We start from the raw sequence: 18166 nt of genomic DNA, 5'->3' as shown, positions 1-18166 counted from the left end.
AGGCATTTTACTGGAGTCTCACTGCCCAGGCCTGAGTGCGTGTTGAGCTCAGTGTTCAGTCAGACCTCCCCTGCCTGGAGGTTGGTGTATGGCATGGCTCAAAGTCCCAACCCCTAGCCAAATGGTTGGTCTTTCCAGCTGTGACAGTCCCCACCCGAAGACTCTCAGCACAAACTATCAGATGTGGTCTGTGATCCCCATCACAGGAAATTCCAGGCTTAGAGCATATCTCTGGGAGTAAAGTCCTGCCAAGTTTTTCATTCTTTTTTTATACATCACTATGTGTCTACACATAGGTTTAGAAATGGAAACAGTCCTGCAAAAGAATGAAATTGGCCATCCTACCAACTCATACCATATACAAAATTATCTCAAAATGGCTCCAAGACCTAAATGCAAGAACTAAAACTATAAAACTCTTAAAATAACATAGAAGTCAATCTTTGCACCCTTGGATTTGGCCATAATTTCTTAAATATGACACCAAAATGCAAGCAACCAAATTAAAAATGGATAAATTGGACTTCATCAACATTACACACTTGTTGCTTCACAGAAATGGAATATTTGCAGCACTTTACCAGGCCTCTTCCTTCTCCCATATCCTGCCTTCCTGCAGATATATCCACAGGCTGTGTATGACAGTCATTCCTTCCCTTCAGTTTTATCACATATGCATGCATCCCAAGACAATATAGTTTAGTTTTTCCCAATCTGAAGTTATATAAATGGAATCCCACCATATATACCCTTTTGTCACTTGCTTTTTTTTGTCGCTTAGTGTTATTTTTGTGCACTTCATCAATACATATAACTATAGCTCTGTATAGAATTTCATTATGTAATACACTATAATTAATATTATTCATTATAATATTTATGGGCTCTGGGGTATTTTAGTCATGTCTTGTGCCACAATGAAACTCCTGATACATGCCTCCTAATATTTGTGTGCTAGAGTTTCTCTAAGTTTCACGTCTAGGAAAATATAATTTGTACTGTTGAGTAATCTCAGAGATGGGCATCCTCTATTTTTCAAGATGGTTATACCAATTTAATACTCCTACCACTAGAGATTGAGAGTTTCAATTGACTGTGTTAATGTTTCTTATTGTCAGATGTTTATACAGGTTTGTCAGCCTAGCAGCTTGCATGGGTATCTTGTGGTTTTAGCATACGTTTATCAACCATTTGGATTTCCTCTTTTGGAAAGTGCCTGCTCAAGGACTTGACAATTTTCCAATTACATCTGGGCGTTTTGATATTGATTAGTAAGAGTGCTTTTTATATTATAGATACTAGTCCTCTTTATTTATCTGTGTTGCAAATGTTTTTCCTAAGTTTATGGCTCCCAGTTGATTTGTTAAAAATACCTGTCAGATCCTACTGAAGCAGGCTAGTAAGAGAGGGAATCAAGAGACAGATCTGGAACCTGGCAAGAAGTCCATGTTGACATCAATAATCCCAAGATTCTGCCACTCAGAAGAAGACTTCCCCCGGAAGCCAGGAGAAGGCCTGGATATTCTCCAAGGACTTTATCATTGGGGCCTCCTGGGAGATTGATGGGAGAAATAAGCAATTAAAATGGTAAACAGCTGGAACTCCTCCCCTGCCATTAGCAAAGGGGTGGGATAATCAACAATTCAAAACACAGGCACAGGCCTGAGTGCTCTCTTGTGTGCTCTCTCACCTCTGGACCCTAACTCTGGCTGCCTTCTCCCCTGCTTGGATCACTATGTAAGTAAACCCGGGGACCTGTAACTTAGAATGGGGAATTGTAGTCTGTAAATCAGCCTTTTTATCACTTTTCAGCCCCCTCCTCTCTACTGGGACCCCTGATCTGTTATTTTCTCCCATTTCTCTTCCCTCCCTACCTGAATAAATTACTGGTCCACTCACGCAGTGTGCTCCTGAAATTCACTTCTGCAGCATAATCAAGAACCTAGTCAAAATCCGGTAGCAGTACTGTGCCCTTGTTTATGGCCGTCTGTGGCTCCCTATTGCTCTCAGCTGTACAATCCCAACTTGCCGTGGTCTCGAGGTCCTACAGGATGGAGGCCTGCCCACCTGTGTCCTCCCCTCCTTCGTTTACTCCAGCAGCACTGGCTGCCATTAGTTTTCAATTGGGTGTGAGGGACTTTCGCTTTGGACAAGGGCTAGTTCTTGGCCACACTCACTGCACCGCTGCACCTCTGCAGTAAGTTAGCAGTTACAACATACAAGTTTGTCTAGTCTCAATACATTAGCATTTCCATTTTTTTTTAAGTAACATCTTTATTGAAGTATAACTCAAATTCCCTACAATTGACCCATTTAAAATGTATGATTTAATAGTTCTCAGTAATCCACAGAGCTGTGCAACCACTGTCCCAACTGATGTTAGAGCATTTTCATCGCTGCAGGAAGAGCCCCAGCTGTTGGCAGTGGCTGTGTGCGTGGAATGCTGTCCCCGGCTGTCACTGGCAGCCACCTCCTTGACACAGATGGAAGCAGAGACGACGGTCTTGGCTCCCTGGGTGATTCCTGGCTTGGTCAGAGTGTGTGATAAATATTGAGGGTGTTATAGGAGGATTGGGGCAAAGGTTTTGTGCTTTAAAAAGAGAGGTAAAAGAAAAAGCGGTTCTTTTTTCCTGCCTCCAGACACCTTAGGGAAAAGATGTCCTGCCTTGACCCTCAGAGTCATCCTGCAGCACGAGGGGACCATCCGGAGAAGCAGGGGCTGAGCTGGAGTTACGAGGGCACCGAGCCAATGCGCGGCCCTGGAGCCATCCTACGAGGTGGTTTCCCTGGACGAAGCCTGATGTGACAGCCGTTTTGAACTGGGTCTGCGGCCAAATGCACCCTCCCTACTAACCCATTAGAACACCCCGTTTTCTTTTCTGCTCGGCAATGTCGTGTTTGCTTACTGCTTGTCCCCCCCCCGTTGGAGTGCAAGCTCCAAGGTCAGGGACCTCGTCTAGTTTTCCTTGTACCTGGCACCAGGTGGGCAACCACAACCGTCAGCTGGAAGTGAAGGAGCAAGGCCTGCCCCACTCTCCCCTCACCTGCCCTCGGCCGGGCCCTCTGCAGTCTTGGCCGATCCCACAGCGCGTCTCAGGGTAACCACTGCTCGCCTCCAGCTGGCATTCCAGCACCCTCCAAGCCAGTCTCACCCTTGGGCCTCCTCTTCCCGCTTGTCCTCAATTCCAGGGTAATGAGGGGTGTGGGGTGCTGGGCTCGTGACCTCACGGCAGTGGGGGGGGGGGACGCTGAGGAGGCATGGGGGCTACAGGGGGGACGTCCTTGCAGGGCTCAGGGGTGCGGGCACTGAGCCCCCTCTGCACCGTCCCAGGCTGGCAGCGAGGCCGGACAGGGCTGGGGGCATGGCAGGTGCACTGGGGACCTGTCCTTGCTCCGTCACATGATCAAAAGGAAAAAGCGCTCCTTGTCCAGAGCCGGTGTACCTTGCCATCCCTCTCCCTTCACGTATTTGGGTGGGAGTGACCAGCCAGCCCCATCTGACTGGAACGAAACAGACAGTGCAGGGAAGCCCTTTATCAGCGTCATCCACCACCCCAGCCCGCCCAGGGCCCTGCCAGGAAGGGCACACGGCAGCCCAGGCCATGAGCGGAGGTTCCGGAGGAGGAGGATTTGACCCTGCACCTGCCTGAAGGCTCCTCCGAGAGGCCCTCCTCTTAGAGATGGGGAAACTGAGGCCCAGAGAAGGGAGGCAACTTGCACAGAACAGCAGGCAAGCAGACCGGCCGACCCCAATTGCCCGTGTTCATCCATCCCATCCTGCATGTTAACTGTTGTCCCAAACCCTTCCCCAGAGCTCAATCCACCCGCCGCGCCTCTGCAAAGTCAGAGGACAGGCCACCACCCCTTAGCTACAGCCTGGAAGTCCCCAAAACTCTGAAAACCAAAAGCCTTTTCCTGTATTTGCTGCCCAAACTCTTCTGGTGATTAATGTCATGAACTTGTTGCAGAAGAGGTCTAGGTGGAGCAGAGAAACCCAAGCAACACTCGGAGAGATGGAGGAACGAAGTTTTGTTGCGCACACAGACCCAGAGGAGAGTTCAATCTCCAAATTCTGGGGCCCCCACTGCGGTTTTCAGAGGTTTATATAGGGAGGCTGGCGGGAAGCAGGCGGGAGTACAGAGGCAAATTTTGCTGGTTACCTTGCGATAAATGGACGCAGGCAACGGCTTAGATTAGCCCGCTGGCTCCCATCGAGCTCCTACGGGTGCGCACCCTGCAGCCCACAGCGCCCCCAAGGGCTGCGTTATCAGAAGGCAGCCTGGGCCAGCACTGCACGGCGGGATACAAGGGGGGGCAGGGGTTCCCTCGACAAACTGAGGTTATTTATATTTTTTTAAATAACTTGTCATTTATAATCTTAAAAGCTCGCTCGGTATAGCCACACCTCTGCTGGTTTTCTAGTGCTGTGTGTCGATGCTACCACAGCCCTGGTGGCTTAACACGGCCCTCGTTCGCTATCTCGCCACCTCCTGGGCAGGCTCTCCCCCGCCTGGCGTCTCGCCGGCCTTCGCCGAGGGGCGCGGGACCGCGGCGCCGCCGGGGACTGACCGGCGACACTCTGCGGGATGGGGGAGCGGCTGCGGCCACCCCCGGAGCTGCGCGTCCCCCAGGACGGGCCCCTCACACTGGCTCCTCAAAGGCCGAGAGGGCGCGCCGCCGGCGCCTCGTCGCTCCGGACTTGCGTCACCGCGCTTACGTCATCGCGCTCACGTCAGGACGGGCTTCCTGCCGTCCGCCTTCAGCGTGTTCTGGCGGGTAGACGAGCCCCGGTCCTGCCCGCTCCCCAGGAGCGGGGACGGCGGGGCCCTTCCCGGGCCTGCCCACCACCTGCTTTCCCAAACAGAACCGTCGGCGGGCTTGGCTCCGCTCCCGGGCCCGGGGGACGTCCCCGAGTGGCTGGTGCGTGCCACGCAGCTTCCCAAAACGCGGAGCCTGTGAGTTGTGCAGCACGTCTGTCCTCGCGGGTCTGAGATTAGCCGGACATCGCCGTCACCACTACACGGGGGCGCTGAGGCGTCCGGGCCTTGAGGTCTGGGTCCGAGCCCCCGGCCGCACACAGGCTCCCGGGTCTGAGGTTCAGGGACCTGCTGGGCCAAGACTCCGAGGCGTCCAGCCCCTGACAGCACCCCCGAAGCCCCCGAAGGGCGGGCAGGCTCGGGTTAGGGGCAGCGCTGCCCCTCCTCCTGGGGACGGCGGAGGGAAGCTGCCCCAGGCCCAGCCTGCCCAGGACAGCGACTGCCCACCCTCTCCATTCTCTCACCACAGCCCGCGGCAGGAACCCCTTTTAAACCTGGTTTTCTAGTTCATATTGAATAACATGCAGGTCCTCCCAGTCTTACATTCTGCTATTCCTCCCTCCGCCCACCACACTAATCTGTCTTCCAGCCAAGCCCAGTTTTGCCTCAGGGCTCTCTCTCCCCTGGGTCTGCAGATGGCTGCGAGTCCAGCTTCTTTTTATCTTCAGAGCTCTGCAAAAAGTCACAAACTCAAGGAGACCTTCCCGGCCCCCTAGCTACACCAAAGTCTCTCCAGTATCTTTCTCTCCACATCATGAAACTATTTGTATGCTTATTTTCTTTCTCTACCACTAGACTGTAAACTCCTAAAGGATATGTTTGTTTACTGATATATCCTGCCTGGTAAGAGCAGACTTTAAAAAATATTTGTTTGAGTGAATGAATTTAATGCTTTTTAAAAAACATTTATTTATTTCTCCCCTCTCCCTCCATTGTCTGCTCTCTGTGTCCATTCCCTGTGTGTTCTTCTGTGTCTGGTTGTATTCTCATTAGGTGGCTCCAGGAACGCATCCTAGAACCTTCTGGAGTGGGAGAGAGGTGATCATTCCCTTGTGCAACCTCAGCTCCCTGGTCTGCTGCATCTCTTATTGTCGCTCCTCTGTGTCTCATTTTGTTGCATCATCTTGCTGTGACAGCTCTACGTGTGGGCCAGCACTCCTGCATGGAGCAGCACTCCTTGCGTGGGGCAGCGCTTTGCATAGGCCAGCTCACCATATGGGCCAGCTTGCCTTCACCAGGAGCCCCTGGGTATCAAACCCTGGATCTCCTATATGGTAGACGGGAGCCAATTGGTTGAGCCACATCTGCTTTCCTTAATGGCCTTTTTTTTTTTTTAAGATTTATTTATTTATTTCTCTCCCCTTCCTCCCTGCCCCAGTTGTCTGTTCTCTGTGTCTATTTGCTGTGTGTTCTTCTTTTTCTGCTTCTGTTGTTGTCAGCATCATGGGAATCTGTGTTTCTTTTTGTTGCGTCATCTTGTTGTGTCAGCTCTCCGTGTGTGCGGCGCCATTCCTGGGCAGGCTGCACTTTCTTTTGCGCTGGGTGGCTCTCCTTACGGGGTGCACTCCTTTTGCATGGGGCTCCCCTACGGGGGGACACCCCTGCGTGGCACGGCACTCCTTGCGCACATCAGCACTGCGCATGGGCCAGCTCCACACGGGTCAAGGAGGCCCGGGGTTTGAACCGCGCACCTCCCATGTGGTAGACGGACGCCCTAACCACTGGGCCAAGTCCGCTTCCCCCTTAATGGATTTTTAGGGGAAAATTTTCCCCCATATTTTTCAAATGGGGCATCCGTGTGACAGATATATGTAACACCCGATTCCATTGCAGATGACCAATAATTGAGAATTAGGAATTCTATAGCTTTGTAAAAATAAAGAATAACAAGTGAATCTAACTAGAAAAGACAATGGCTTAAGCTGTCATCAGGTTGGTTATCAACATCCTAATGACAAACTGTAATGCCATTCTTCTCACTATTAAGACGCTATTGTTATTTTGGCTGGGTTTGAGCTATTATTCTAATTTTTAAAAAAAGATTTATTATTTATTCCCTGCTCTTCATGGGCACGGGCCAGCCTGCCTTCACAAGGAGGCCCTGGGATGCAAACCCAGGGCCTCCCATATGGTAGACAGGAGCCCAACTGATGGAGCCACAGCCGCTTCCCTGTAATTAATTTTTAAAATGTTCTATTTTGTTTTTTTTTAGGAGGTATGGGAGATTGAACTCAGGACTTTGCATACGTGAAGCAGATTCTCAGTTACTGAGCTACATCTATCTGCTCCACTATTCCTTATATTTTAGAAACTTGTGATATTTAAATATTTCAATTATCTAAAAATCAGTGGTCTGAGTTGTTGATTTCCCCTCTATTCTCTCTTTTTTGGTTTGTTTTTCTTTTTTCTTCTACTCTGCTCTGGGGCATCAAAAGGGAAATGGCAAATGAGGTGGGAGCATTTATTCTCCCGGCTCCCTCCCTGCTGGGTTGCCAGAGGCTGGCTAAGTCCTGCTACCCACTTGCCCTAGCAGACATAAGGGCCTCTTGCTCTCACTAGCCCTAGGATTGAACCAGGCATACCCCTGCTTTCCCTACTCAGCCTCTCTGCTTACCCTGTTTATACTTGCCCATCTGTTTCCTGTTGGATTCTGAGGCACACAGTGCTTGCCTCAAACTTCCGAGTATTTGAAAGAACATACCACACCAAGGGTTTCTAGCCAATGGAAAATTTTAACAATGCCCAGCAGTCCATGAGCACGGGCACTGTTGTTTCCAATCTGGACTATGACATGAGACATAAAATTAAGTAAAGCAGCTGCCTGCCGTAGCCGATTACAGGAGGGACTCCTTTCTGGGGAGGGCTTTGCTAGAGGACAGAGCACTTGATGTGCAGGGGCTTTCTGAAACACCGGGACATGCAGCGCCACCTACAGGACCGCGGGGGAAGCACACCCGCTGAGAAGTGAGCACGTGCAGGTGCTCCCGCTTTGTAAGACCCCCGTCAGTGGGAGCGCCAGCCAATCAGGACGTCTCCTCGCGGGCCTCCCTGTTCGCCGTGTGAGAGGGTCCCCTTCCGCAGCCTCAGCAGAGCTCCCTTCTATTTTCTGACGGGTGGCTGCCGATTCATGAATCACTCAGCGAGGATGTAACACACTAAATTGCATGAAAAGTTTTAATTTAAAATGAAGCTAAATGAAGAGTGTTTCTCACTGGCATGACTTAAGAGTGCTACTCTCGTTTCCGTACATTCTATTTATCTCCACCCCCCTCAGAGTGATAACCTAAAGATCAGGTTTTTAAAAATGTACTGAACAAAAGATTGGGAAACCTCAGAAACGTTAAGTAATCTGTCAACTTTTCTGTAATTTCCCAATCTGTAAGATATTGGAATAATTTATAGCCAGGACATCCTTTTGACTCTAAAACTTTGACTTGATACTTTTATTTTATAATTATGAAGACCTGTCAGGAGTTTTTGTTTTAAAGGGAAGAGGGACAGTGATATAGAGCAGTGCTTACAAATCCAGGCTCTGCAGTCTAATTGCTTGATTTCAAATCCCAGCTTTGCCACTGACTAGCTGGGTGTAGGATCTGGGGATATTTCTTAACCATTCTGTTTCCTCACCTAGAAAATGACCTGGTGTTAAAAATACCCATTAATCAAGGCTGTTTTGAGGATTAAATGAGTTAGGACCTATAAAATACTCACTGTGTGCAAGGCATTGTTTAACCACTCAGTATATGTTCACAATTTATCATTAACACTCAACTGAAATGATCTGGGGTTAGTAATAGATTGTGATGTATATGTTATACTGAATTAAAAATTAATATTTGAAGAGCAATTACAATTTTGAATCCAAATATAAATTGAGTGAAGAACACAATTCACAGCTGATTCTTATACCCCAAATACATGTAAGGATGATCTGAACAACTTATTACCATCTACTTGCTGTGTGCACACATTCTCATTATCCACCCACAATTCATGTGTGTGTATTTTTGTGTGTATGTACTACTCATACCATAAAAGATATACTTCTTGTTTTATATATACACACACGTTCTCATTATCCACCCACAATTCATGTGTGTATCTTTGTGTATGTACCACCCATACCATAAAAGATACACTTCTCATTTTGTATATACATGTATTTATTATATACTTTATATACATACCTAGGTATTACATACACAATAGGAATCAGTAACATGAGTTAAGGAAAGTAATACTGTTTATTATTCTTATATAATCTATCCAGAGCAAAAAGCATAAAGCTTTCTTGATATGGTACCTACGATAGGAAGTAAAAGAGGTTTATAGCTAGAGAAAACCATGGTAAAGTGGGTGCAGTAAGCAAAGAAAGGAGAATGGGAAGATGGTATCTTGCTCTTAGCCTAGTCCTGTCCACAATTCACCTACCATAAGCCAGAAAAGACTTGCATTCCTGAAAGCACTGTATTCAAAGATAAACCATAAATAACAGGAAACTCCTAAAAGCCTAACAGGAAATCCCAAAATCTTTGCCTCCTGAGATAAGCCACAAAAACAAGAACATCCTGTTTTCCTTACCAGAGAGGAACATTGTGTTCTTACCCAGTATGAATTATCAATGTCATAGGACAATCTAAGCTATAAATGCCTCCTATTTTATTTGAAGAGCCACTATTTCTGAAGGCCTGATTCCCTTGCATTGCTAGTAAATGCTTCTTTGTGCTCATAAGTGCCTGGACTTTCTTTTGACAAAGGGCTCCTGAATCGTCACTGGGGGGCTGATTTTCTTGGGCAGCCTGGGGTTGGACGCACCCAGATAAGGATGCAGTGGCAGAGGGCTCCTCCCCTAGGACCCCACACCCGGCTTCATGCTCTGCTGTCATCAGCATGAAATTCTTAATCCTTTTTTTTGAGGACCCCACAAGTTCTGCTGTTGGTCCTGGATCCACCATCGGTCTCTCTTCTGTGCACTTAAATCTGAACTCAGTTGTTTCACACTTTCAAGTGTACCCTACTAAGAGCCTATCTCACTGCGCTATGACAAACAAACCCACCCACCCCCATTTTTTTTCAGACCATTAACCGAGTAGAAAGAGCATTAACTTTTGGAGTCAGATCTTTTTACTGGGAAAGTTCTCATCTCATCTGTTGGAGAAAAACGGTGTTCACTGGGACACAGAGACTGATTGACCACAGACAGAAAATGTATTTATTGAGAAGCTCTCCCAATGGAGGGGGTCTGAAGAGAGACTTCAGCCCACTCCTGGGAGGAGGGGACTTGAATTTATACAGAACTTTTCTAGGGGGGGAAATGATAATTGGTGGGAGGGGGTTAAGGGCCCAAGTGAGGTGCAGGGGCCAATAGGAAGCCCTAGAGGTGAAAACTTTCCCTGAATGATTAGAGAATAGTGGGTTAGGGAGTTTACGTTTATCTGTAGGAATTAAAAGGGTTTCTTTATCTCCCTTCAATATGTAAATAGTGAAGGTTCCCTTCTCCCTCTGATATGCAGGTAGAGGTAGTAAAGATCTCCATCTCCCTCTGATATGCAGATGGTGAAGATCTCTATCTCCCTTTACTCCAGTCTATACGGATTGCTTTCTTTGTTTAACCGGTGGGAAAGTGCCCTCAAAAGAGTGGGGGGGCGGGGGGATGAGATGGGACTGAGCTACAGCTTGTTAATTATTGCAGACCTCTAACATCATCTATAAAGCATCATGAATGACACCTCAGCCTTGTTTGATGACTACATGAGCTCATGAATGCATTTCCCATGTTTGATCCCTAGAAGCTGCATAAATCAGTTCTGAGTGGTTCCGTTTTACCTTCTTTGAAGTACAGCCATACCCTTAGGCAAGCTACTTCCCTTCTCACTATGTCTAAATAGCAGCAGCAGTTCATTTCAGTAAGTACTTGCTGTGACTGAGCTGGAATCCTTGTGTGTTTACTGCATGTCCCCTTCACTTTTTTTGCTGTGGTCAGGTTGTATCCTTCATCACCACCTCACTGGCCTTCAGAGACCTTGCTGCTAAATCACTGTCAGTTCTTGTATTACTAGACCTGTCTGCAGCACATGAAAATTTTAACCAATCTCTCTTCTGTGACACTCCACTCTCTGGTTTCTCCCCTTACTCTGTGGCTGCTCCTTCTCAGAGTTAACTAATAGCTCTTCTTTTTTTTTTTTTTTTTAAGATTTATTTATTCATTTATTTCTCTCCCCTTCCCCCTCCCACCCCGGTTGTCTGTTCTCTGTGTCTATTTGCTGCATCTTCTTTGTCCGCTTCTGTTGTTGTGAGCCACATGGGAATCTGTGTTTCTTTTTGTTGTGTCATCTTGTTGGGTCAGCTCTCCGTGTGGTGGTGCCATTCCTGGGCAGGCTGCACTTTGTTTGCGCTGGGCGGCTCTCCTTACGGGGTGCACTCCTTGCGCGTGGGGCTCCCTTACACGGGAGGCACAGCACTCCTTGCGCACATCAGCACTGCACACGGGCCAGCTCCACACGGGTCAAGGAGGCCCAGGGTTTGAACTGCAGACCTCCCATGTGGTAGGCGGACGCCCTAACCACTGGGCCAAGTCCGCCACCTAATAGCTCTTCTTTTCCTTAAAATTTGCTGCCCCCCAGCTATCTCTCCAAGGACTTTGGTTGTTCTCACTGTACTTACTCTGGTTGGTTGAATTCATCCATTCCCATAGCTTCAATCACCACTTACATGCTGTTGATTCCTGCTAAGAATATGTAACTTGTTAGGATGCTTTTGGCAGCAAGAAACAGAAAATTCAACTTAACTGATTTTCTTAACAACAAGAAAGGGGTTTATTGAATCATGAAACAGAAAGTAGTCATGAGCACCCCAGCTTTCTCCTATAAGTCTCTCCCTCCGACTTCCTGTTTAACCTCATTCAGCATGACAATGATGAGAAGAGAAAGGGTTCAGTGAACCTTGTCGTAAGTTCAAGAAAGCATCTTTCCTAGAAGACACCAGCAAAGCTTTCCTTGCTTCTTACTGATCCCAAATGGGTATCCCCTGACCAGGTGCTCATTTTCAAATCAATCCCTGCGGCCACAGAATGTCATGATTTGTTGACTGGCTTAGGCTGCTAATGCCTGAATCCATCACTACAGCATTCAGTGATCAGCCTTAATCTGTAATGTTTTAGTTTCCTTAGCTGCTCAAGCAAATACCATGAAATATTTCAGCTTAAACAGTGGGAATTTTTTCACTCACGATTTTGAGGACAGAAAACCGCCCAAATCAATGGAATCATCAAGGCGATGCGTTCACCTCACAGACTGCGGCGTTCTGGGGCTGGTACCCATGACGCGTGGCTCCTTTGTCACGTGGCGAGGCACACGGTGGCACCTCTGGTCTCTTCCTTTCCTTCCAGGTTGTTTCAGCTTCTTGCTTCCTTGTGGCTCTCTTGCTCTCTGAGTTGCATTCTGCTTATAAAGGAGTCCAGTAATAGGATTAAGACACTTCCTGATTGAGCTGGGCCACACCTTAACTGAAACCATCTCAATGAAAGGCCCTACTTATAATGGGTTCACACACACAGGAATGGGTCACATTTAAGAACATGTTTTTCTGGAGTACATACAGCTTTAAACTACCAGGTGGGCGTACCTCTTGAAGATAGGAGTCAGTTCCCCAAACCACAAGGCTGCTATAAAAAAGAAAAATGAGTGTGTTAAGGTAATCACAAAGTTCACCAAGTCTACCTATTCAGTGGTGAGAAACTCAAGATCAGGAACTCTTGATTTAGTTATGCTAAGTATCTGATGTCCAGACTTATAGATACTGCAGGCCCTAAAATCTGGGAGAAATAATTGTAAAATCAATTATAAGAAATATATCACGATCTTTGACCTTTAAAATAATTGGCTAGAGATAACTGGGGCTTTGTTATCTGATCTTGTTATACACATGATGTTTTTTTTTTAAATGGAAGTACCAGAGATTGAACCCAGGACCTTGAACATGCGAAGCAGGCGCTTACCCACTAAGCTACACCTGCTCCCTGATAATTGCTAAAAACAAAGCAGTGACGGGTACTTTCCTGGTCTTGGGGAGTCAGATCATTAATGGGAAGACTCAGAACACTGTGTAGCACTTAACAGATAGGAAAGGCCAGGAGGTTCTGCCCTGATGTGCTTTGTCAAGGTCTTGCAGCTAATTGGCTCCCAGGGCAGCTGAGTAGTCTTCCAAAAAATTATTGCATTTATAAGTAAATACATGTGCAGCCCTATCACTGCTATTTAATCTCTTCTTAAAAGCAAACCAGCACAATTTCCAGATCTGTAACTCCAGGCCTATGTTTTTCAAAGATGTCCAAAATTTAGATAATCTCCCCCTTTTCTTGAACAAGCAGAACACTAATCCTCTCATTTCAGTACATGGCATCACCCTGTGCACACCCAGTTCCCAAACCCAAATCCTTAGAGATTAGCCTTTTTTCCCCCAAAGATTTATTTTTTATTTATTTCTCTCCCCTCTCCCCCCATTGTCTGCTCTTGTCCATTCTCTGTGTGGTCTCCTGCACCTGCTTGCATTAGCCGGCGGCACCAGGAAACTGCCTCTCTTTTTTGTTGCATCAGCTCTCTGTGTATGTGGTGACACTCCTGGGTGGGCTGTGCTTTTTTTTTTCACACAGGGTGGCTCTCCTTGTGGGGCGCACTCCTTGCACGTAGGGCACCCCTATGCGGCACGGTACTCCTTGCATGCGGCAGCACTGTGCATGGGCCAGCTTACCACACGGGTCAGGAGCCCGTGGGTATCGAACCCTGGACGCTCCATGTGGTAGACAGACACTCTATCAGTTGAGCCACCTCCACTTCTCTAGAGATTACCCTTAACTTCTCACTTTCCCTCACCTCTCTCATGTCAACCAATCTCTCAATCCTGTCAATTCTACCTCCATTAACTCGACTCTGTCCATTCCGCTATTACTTTAGGCTACCAGCCTCCAACTGTGCCCTCACTAATCCATTTACTACATAACAGCTAAAGTTATCTTTCTAAGGGCCACTTTTCCCATGCATGACCTGTCCTTGTTTAAAAACGCTCCATGGAGAACAGGTGTAGCTCAGTGCTTCCCACAGAGGGGACCACCTTAAAAAAAAAAAAAAAAAAGACGACATCAACGACTTCACCCATCGTCCTCCGGAGAAAGCCTGAATTCATGTGACATAACACAGACCATCAGACCCCCATCTTGGCTCTCCGGATGAGAGGAAGGCAACCATGACTCGCCAGCCAAATCCAGCCCATGGCTGGTTTTTAGGCAGCCTGCAAGTCAAGAATGGTTTTTACATTTTTAAATGGTTGTAAATGAATTAAAGATTGAATAATATTTAATTTATGGAAATTATAAGAAATTCAACTTCAGTGTGTATAAAGATTTTTTGGAATACAGTCACGCCCATTGCTTCTCTCTACGGCTGCTTTTGAACTGCAAGTTAGCAAGCGGCTCACAAAACCTCCAATTTTTACTATCTGGCCATTTCCAGAAAGTGTGCCAGTCCCTGCGCTGCACGCCCCTCCCACCACCCTCCAGTCCTGGCCTGGGGCGTTCGCAGGCCCTCACGGGGCACCTGTCTCCCCCGCGGGCTCCCCTCCAAGCCCCGGGGCGTTCGCAGCACCGAGCCCGCCCGGGCGTGGACGTGTCACTCTGCGCCCCTGTCCCCGGGTAAAGCCACGGTCCAGCCCCGCGTCCTCAGCGTCCGCGCGGCCCCGGCCGTCCCTCGGCGCTGGACCGGCGGCGAGCAGCTCCGAGCGGAGACGCGCACGACCTGCCCACCTCCAAGGCGCTCCCGACGGGAAGCAGGCCCGAGCCAGGGCGGCTCCACCAGGGGCGCGGGAGCGCGCCGAAGTGCGGACGAGCGCGCGGCCGGGGCGCGTCCTCGCCCGCCAAGGCCGATTTCGCAGGACGCTGCGGCGTCGCCCGGGCGCTCGGCGGGCAGAAGCCGCCAGGCAGGCCGCACGTCCCGCCGGCGGGCGCGCGCGGGACTACGCCTCCCGTGGTGCCTTGCGGCGGTTAGGGCCCCGCCGCAAGGGCTCCTGGTCTACGGGCTGAGGTCCCGGGGGAGGCCGCGCCTCCGGTGGCGTCCGGTGACGTCACGCGCGTGCCCTCGGAGCCGGCGTTGCGCTCCGCCCCTCCTGTGGTCCTGCCGGGGCCGCCGAGGAGGCTCCCGGCGGTGGCGATGCCGCGCCCGCGGCGGGTCAGTCAGCTCCTGGATCTGTGAGTTCCCCGCCCCCGCGGCCTTGGCGCCGGGCCTCCCTGCGGGCCGGGCCTCCCTGCGGGCCGGGCCTCCCTGCGGGCCGGGCGCCGCGCCCCTTCCTCTCGCCACCTGTGAGGCCCTCGCGGTGCCCGTGGCCTGCGCGCCGAGGACAGCTGGGCAGGCCCGGCCCTCCTTCCGCGCTGCGGGCGGGCGCCGGCTCCTCGGGGCCGGCGCAGACGGGAGCCGAGGGCCTGTGGAACAAAGGGAAACGCTAGATGGGGTCCACGGCCTTCAGCAGAATTCCATTCCGGTCCTTCCTGTTTCTCTAACTGGGATAAATATTGGTTCTTTGAGACAGTATCTAGCGTTGAGGTTAAGATCAGGGATCCTTGATTTAGTTTTCTGGGTCCAGTTCCCTGCTCTGCCATTCACCAGCTCTGACCATGGACACGTTATGTAAGTCTCTGTGCCAGAGTTCTTTATTTATAAGCTTAGGATACTAGGAGTACCCAGCTCATTGAGTTGTAGTGAGGAATACATTTTGTAAATTTATTTTTAATATCAATGTTGCGAGTTATTCAGTTAACACAAGATGACTACGATAACAGCAAATCAGCTTTAGTCAGCAGTTTATTCTTCATGAGGAATTTGGGAGAATGATCACTGTGCTTCAGGTAGCTAATATGGGGCAGAGGAATGAAAATGTTTTGCTTGCAGTTGAAGACACTCCTCACTTTGGAATCAGCTGGTCCATCTCCTTTGTTTCTTAGTTCAGTTGTTGGAAGAACTGGAGAATAGGAGTTGGCGGCATGTCTGCTGGGTTTCAAGGCTGAGCTGCCGTAGGATACATCTGAGGGCTTTAAGTCCCTGAGGAGTATATTACCCAACGTACATTGGAAACAATAGGTTCAAATAAAAGAAAGAGAAGGATCATGAAGAGAAGGAAGTGACTTACAAATGAGTGTTACTATGTTTTATTGGGTAAATTATTTTTCATATATTCCTTGATAGGTCCCTCTGAAGGGGTGTTGATTTCAGTGCTTGCCTGTGGTGTCCAGATCTCCCTACAGCCCTCAGGAGCACTTTCGTTTGTGGCTTTGTCTGTTGTGGTGTTTTGTGAAGTCTGGCTGAGACCTGCATAACCGATACTTCCAGAATGACCTCCTGACCCACTTTGAAGTCTCTTAGCCATAAAAACTGTATATTATTTAATATATCCCCCTTTTGATCAAGGTCTTTCTTCAGATGCATTGCCGATTAATGCTTGGTAGTAATCTCTGGGTTGCCAGGGAGGCTTATTCCTGGGAGTCACATCCAATGTGGGGGAGAGGGAAGAAGTAAGTTTATTTGCAGAGTTTGTCTTAGAAAGAGAACACATTTGAGTAATGAGGTTTTCAGGAGGTAACTCTTAGATATTAATTATAATTAGTCTTAGTTTCATTATTACAAGAATAAGGTTCATAAGTGCAATCATTAAGATTGAGGGCTTGCTTATTGCTTATTACTCTGTTTTCTTTTATTCCAGATCGTTCGGCCTTCTAATTTGAGAAAGTAGCAAGACTTCCCCAGAAGGGAAGTTTAGTATTTTGTTAGCTAATGTGTGGGTCTCTCTGCCTATCCAGAAAACATACTTATTGCAACAAGTATACATTTATATACCATAGAAGTATGTAACTATATAAGATTGGGTTTATAAGTATCTATCTAGACACCTGGCCATGTAAAACAGTTTAACTTAAGGGAAGTTTGGTTGCTTCTGTGACTTAAAACATTTTTCTGAGGATAAAATAATGCAACATTCCCAAACTCCCCTATTGTTGACGCTTAGCATTGGTAGGTGTAGCAGTATGATATGGTTATGAATTCCAAAAATAGATACTGCATTATGTTTGTAATCTGGTCTGTACCTGGGAGTGATTATGTTTAGGGCTTTGATTGGGCCACGTCATTAGGGCATTGAGTCCCCACCCTTTGGTGGATGGGGGACTCACAGATAAAAGACGTGGCAAAGGACAGAGTTCAGGGTTTTTGATGTTGGAGTTTTGATGTTGAAGTTTGATCCTGAAACCTTAAGCTGGAGCCCTGGGAAGTAAACTCATAGAGGAAACAGAAGCAAGTCTCAGAAAGAGAGGAACCCTGAGCCCAGGAAGAAGTAAGACCCTGGAAGGGAGGAACCCAGGAAGCCAGAACCCTCACAGACGTCGGCAGCCATCTTGCTCCAACACATGAAAATAGACTTTGGTGAGGGAAGTAACTTATGCTTATGGCCTGGTATCTGTAAGCTCCTACCCCAAATAAGTACCCTTTATAAAAACCAACCAATTTCTGGTATTTTGCATCAGCACCCCTTTGACTAACAATACAGTAGGGTACTTTTGTTACAATTGATAAAAGAATGTTAAAACGTTACTCTTAACTATAGTCCATGTTTTGCTTTAGGTGCATTTCCTCCCTGTATACTACCATATTATTAACAGCAGGTACTAGTGATGTACTTCTGTTTTAGATCTTGAAAGAACACTCTTATATTTGTATTATTAACTGCAATTCTTGTACACCACAAGGTTCACTGTATTATACAATCCCATGTTTTAGCCTCTAGCTTTCCTTCTAGTAACACGTATGATGTAAAACCTATCCATTCAAATTCAATCACACACACAATACACACACACTTAAGCGCTGCCAACTGTATTCACACTATTGCACTACCGTTGCCTCTGTCCACCCTCAAACCACTACAATCAACCGAGTTATAAATTCTGCACAGATTAAGCATCGCCTTCCCCTTCTTTATGCTGATTCTATCTCCTGGTAACCTATCTTTTAGATTCTTTCTTTATGAGTTTGCTTATTATAATTAGGTCATTTTAGTGAGATCATACAATATTTGTCCTTTTGTGCCTGGCTTAGTTCACTCAACATACTGTCCTCGGGGTTCATCCATGCTGTTGCGTGCATTAGTATTTCAGTCCTTCTTACAGCTGAATAATATTCTGTTGTATGTATATACCACATTTTGTTTATCCATTCATTTGTTGATGGCATTTAAGTTGCTTCCATCTTTTGGCAATTGGGAATAATGACACTATGAACACTGATGGGCATATATCTGTTTGTGCCGCTGCTTTC

General features: G+C 47.7%; 2 protein-coding genes and 2 long non-coding RNA genes across 5 annotated transcripts in view; 3 read left to right on the top strand and 1 right to left on the bottom strand.

The window, feature by feature from the left end:
- The first annotated feature begins 5599 nt into the window (after window positions 1-5599).
- On the top strand, window positions 5600-7109 carry LOC139437096 (uncharacterized). The gene is made up of 3 exons (XR_011646688.1): window positions 5600-5660; window positions 5811-5855; window positions 7030-7109. It is a non-coding gene; the product is annotated as an uncharacterized lncRNA (long non-coding RNA).
- A 1853-nt stretch (window positions 7110-8962) lies between these two features.
- LOC131274822 (uncharacterized) lies at window positions 8963-12519 on the bottom strand. Its single transcript, XR_011646689.1, has 3 exons — window positions 12441-12519; window positions 12045-12256; window positions 8963-11541 (listed from the first exon to the last, which is right to left on the bottom strand). It is a non-coding gene; the product is annotated as an uncharacterized lncRNA (long non-coding RNA).
- Window positions 12520-14057: 1538 nt separating this feature from the next.
- On the top strand, window positions 14058-14889 carry LOC139437104 (serine/arginine repetitive matrix protein 3-like). The gene is made up of 2 exons (XM_071210255.1): window positions 14058-14118; window positions 14324-14889. The coding sequence occupies exons 1-2, from the start codon at window positions 14058-14060 to the stop codon at window positions 14887-14889; spliced, it is 627 nt and encodes a 208-aa protein (XP_071066356.1).
- Window positions 14890-14895: 6 nt separating this feature from the next.
- AMN1 (antagonist of mitotic exit network 1 homolog) overlaps window positions 14896-18166 on the top strand; it is a 101661-nt gene continuing 98390 nt past the window's right edge. The window contains exons 1-2 of one of the 2 annotated variants that reach the window (XM_058283017.2): window positions 14983-15054; window positions 16560-17275. Coding sequence is in view for 1 of the 2 variants with exons in the window: in XM_004477918.4 (XP_004477975.1) it covers window positions 15017-15054 (38 nt within the window). In the remaining variant the exon portion in view is untranslated. Of the gene's footprint in view, window positions 15055-16559; window positions 17276-18166 lie in introns of both variants that reach the window. The other variant, XM_004477918.4, reaches the window with a different exon arrangement.

The sequence above is a fragment of the Dasypus novemcinctus genome, chromosome 20 (genome assembly GCF_030445035.2).
Source record: "Dasypus novemcinctus isolate mDasNov1 chromosome 20, mDasNov1.1.hap2, whole genome shotgun sequence".
Taxonomy (NCBI): Eukaryota; Metazoa; Chordata; class Mammalia; order Cingulata; family Dasypodidae; genus Dasypus; species Dasypus novemcinctus.
This window is presented reverse-complemented; position numbering and strand designations above follow the sequence as displayed.

Bases quoted from the DNA above. Each gene is read 5' to 3' on its own strand.
- LOC139437104 (XM_071210255.1), top strand. From the start codon at position 14,058: ATGACTCGCCAGCCAAATCCAGCCCATGGCTGGTTTTTAGGCAGCCTG. The intron at 14,119-14,323 runs GTTTTTACATTT...GGCCATTTCCAG, and splicing joins CAGCCTGCAAGTCAAGAATG to AAAGTGTGCCAGTCCCTGCG.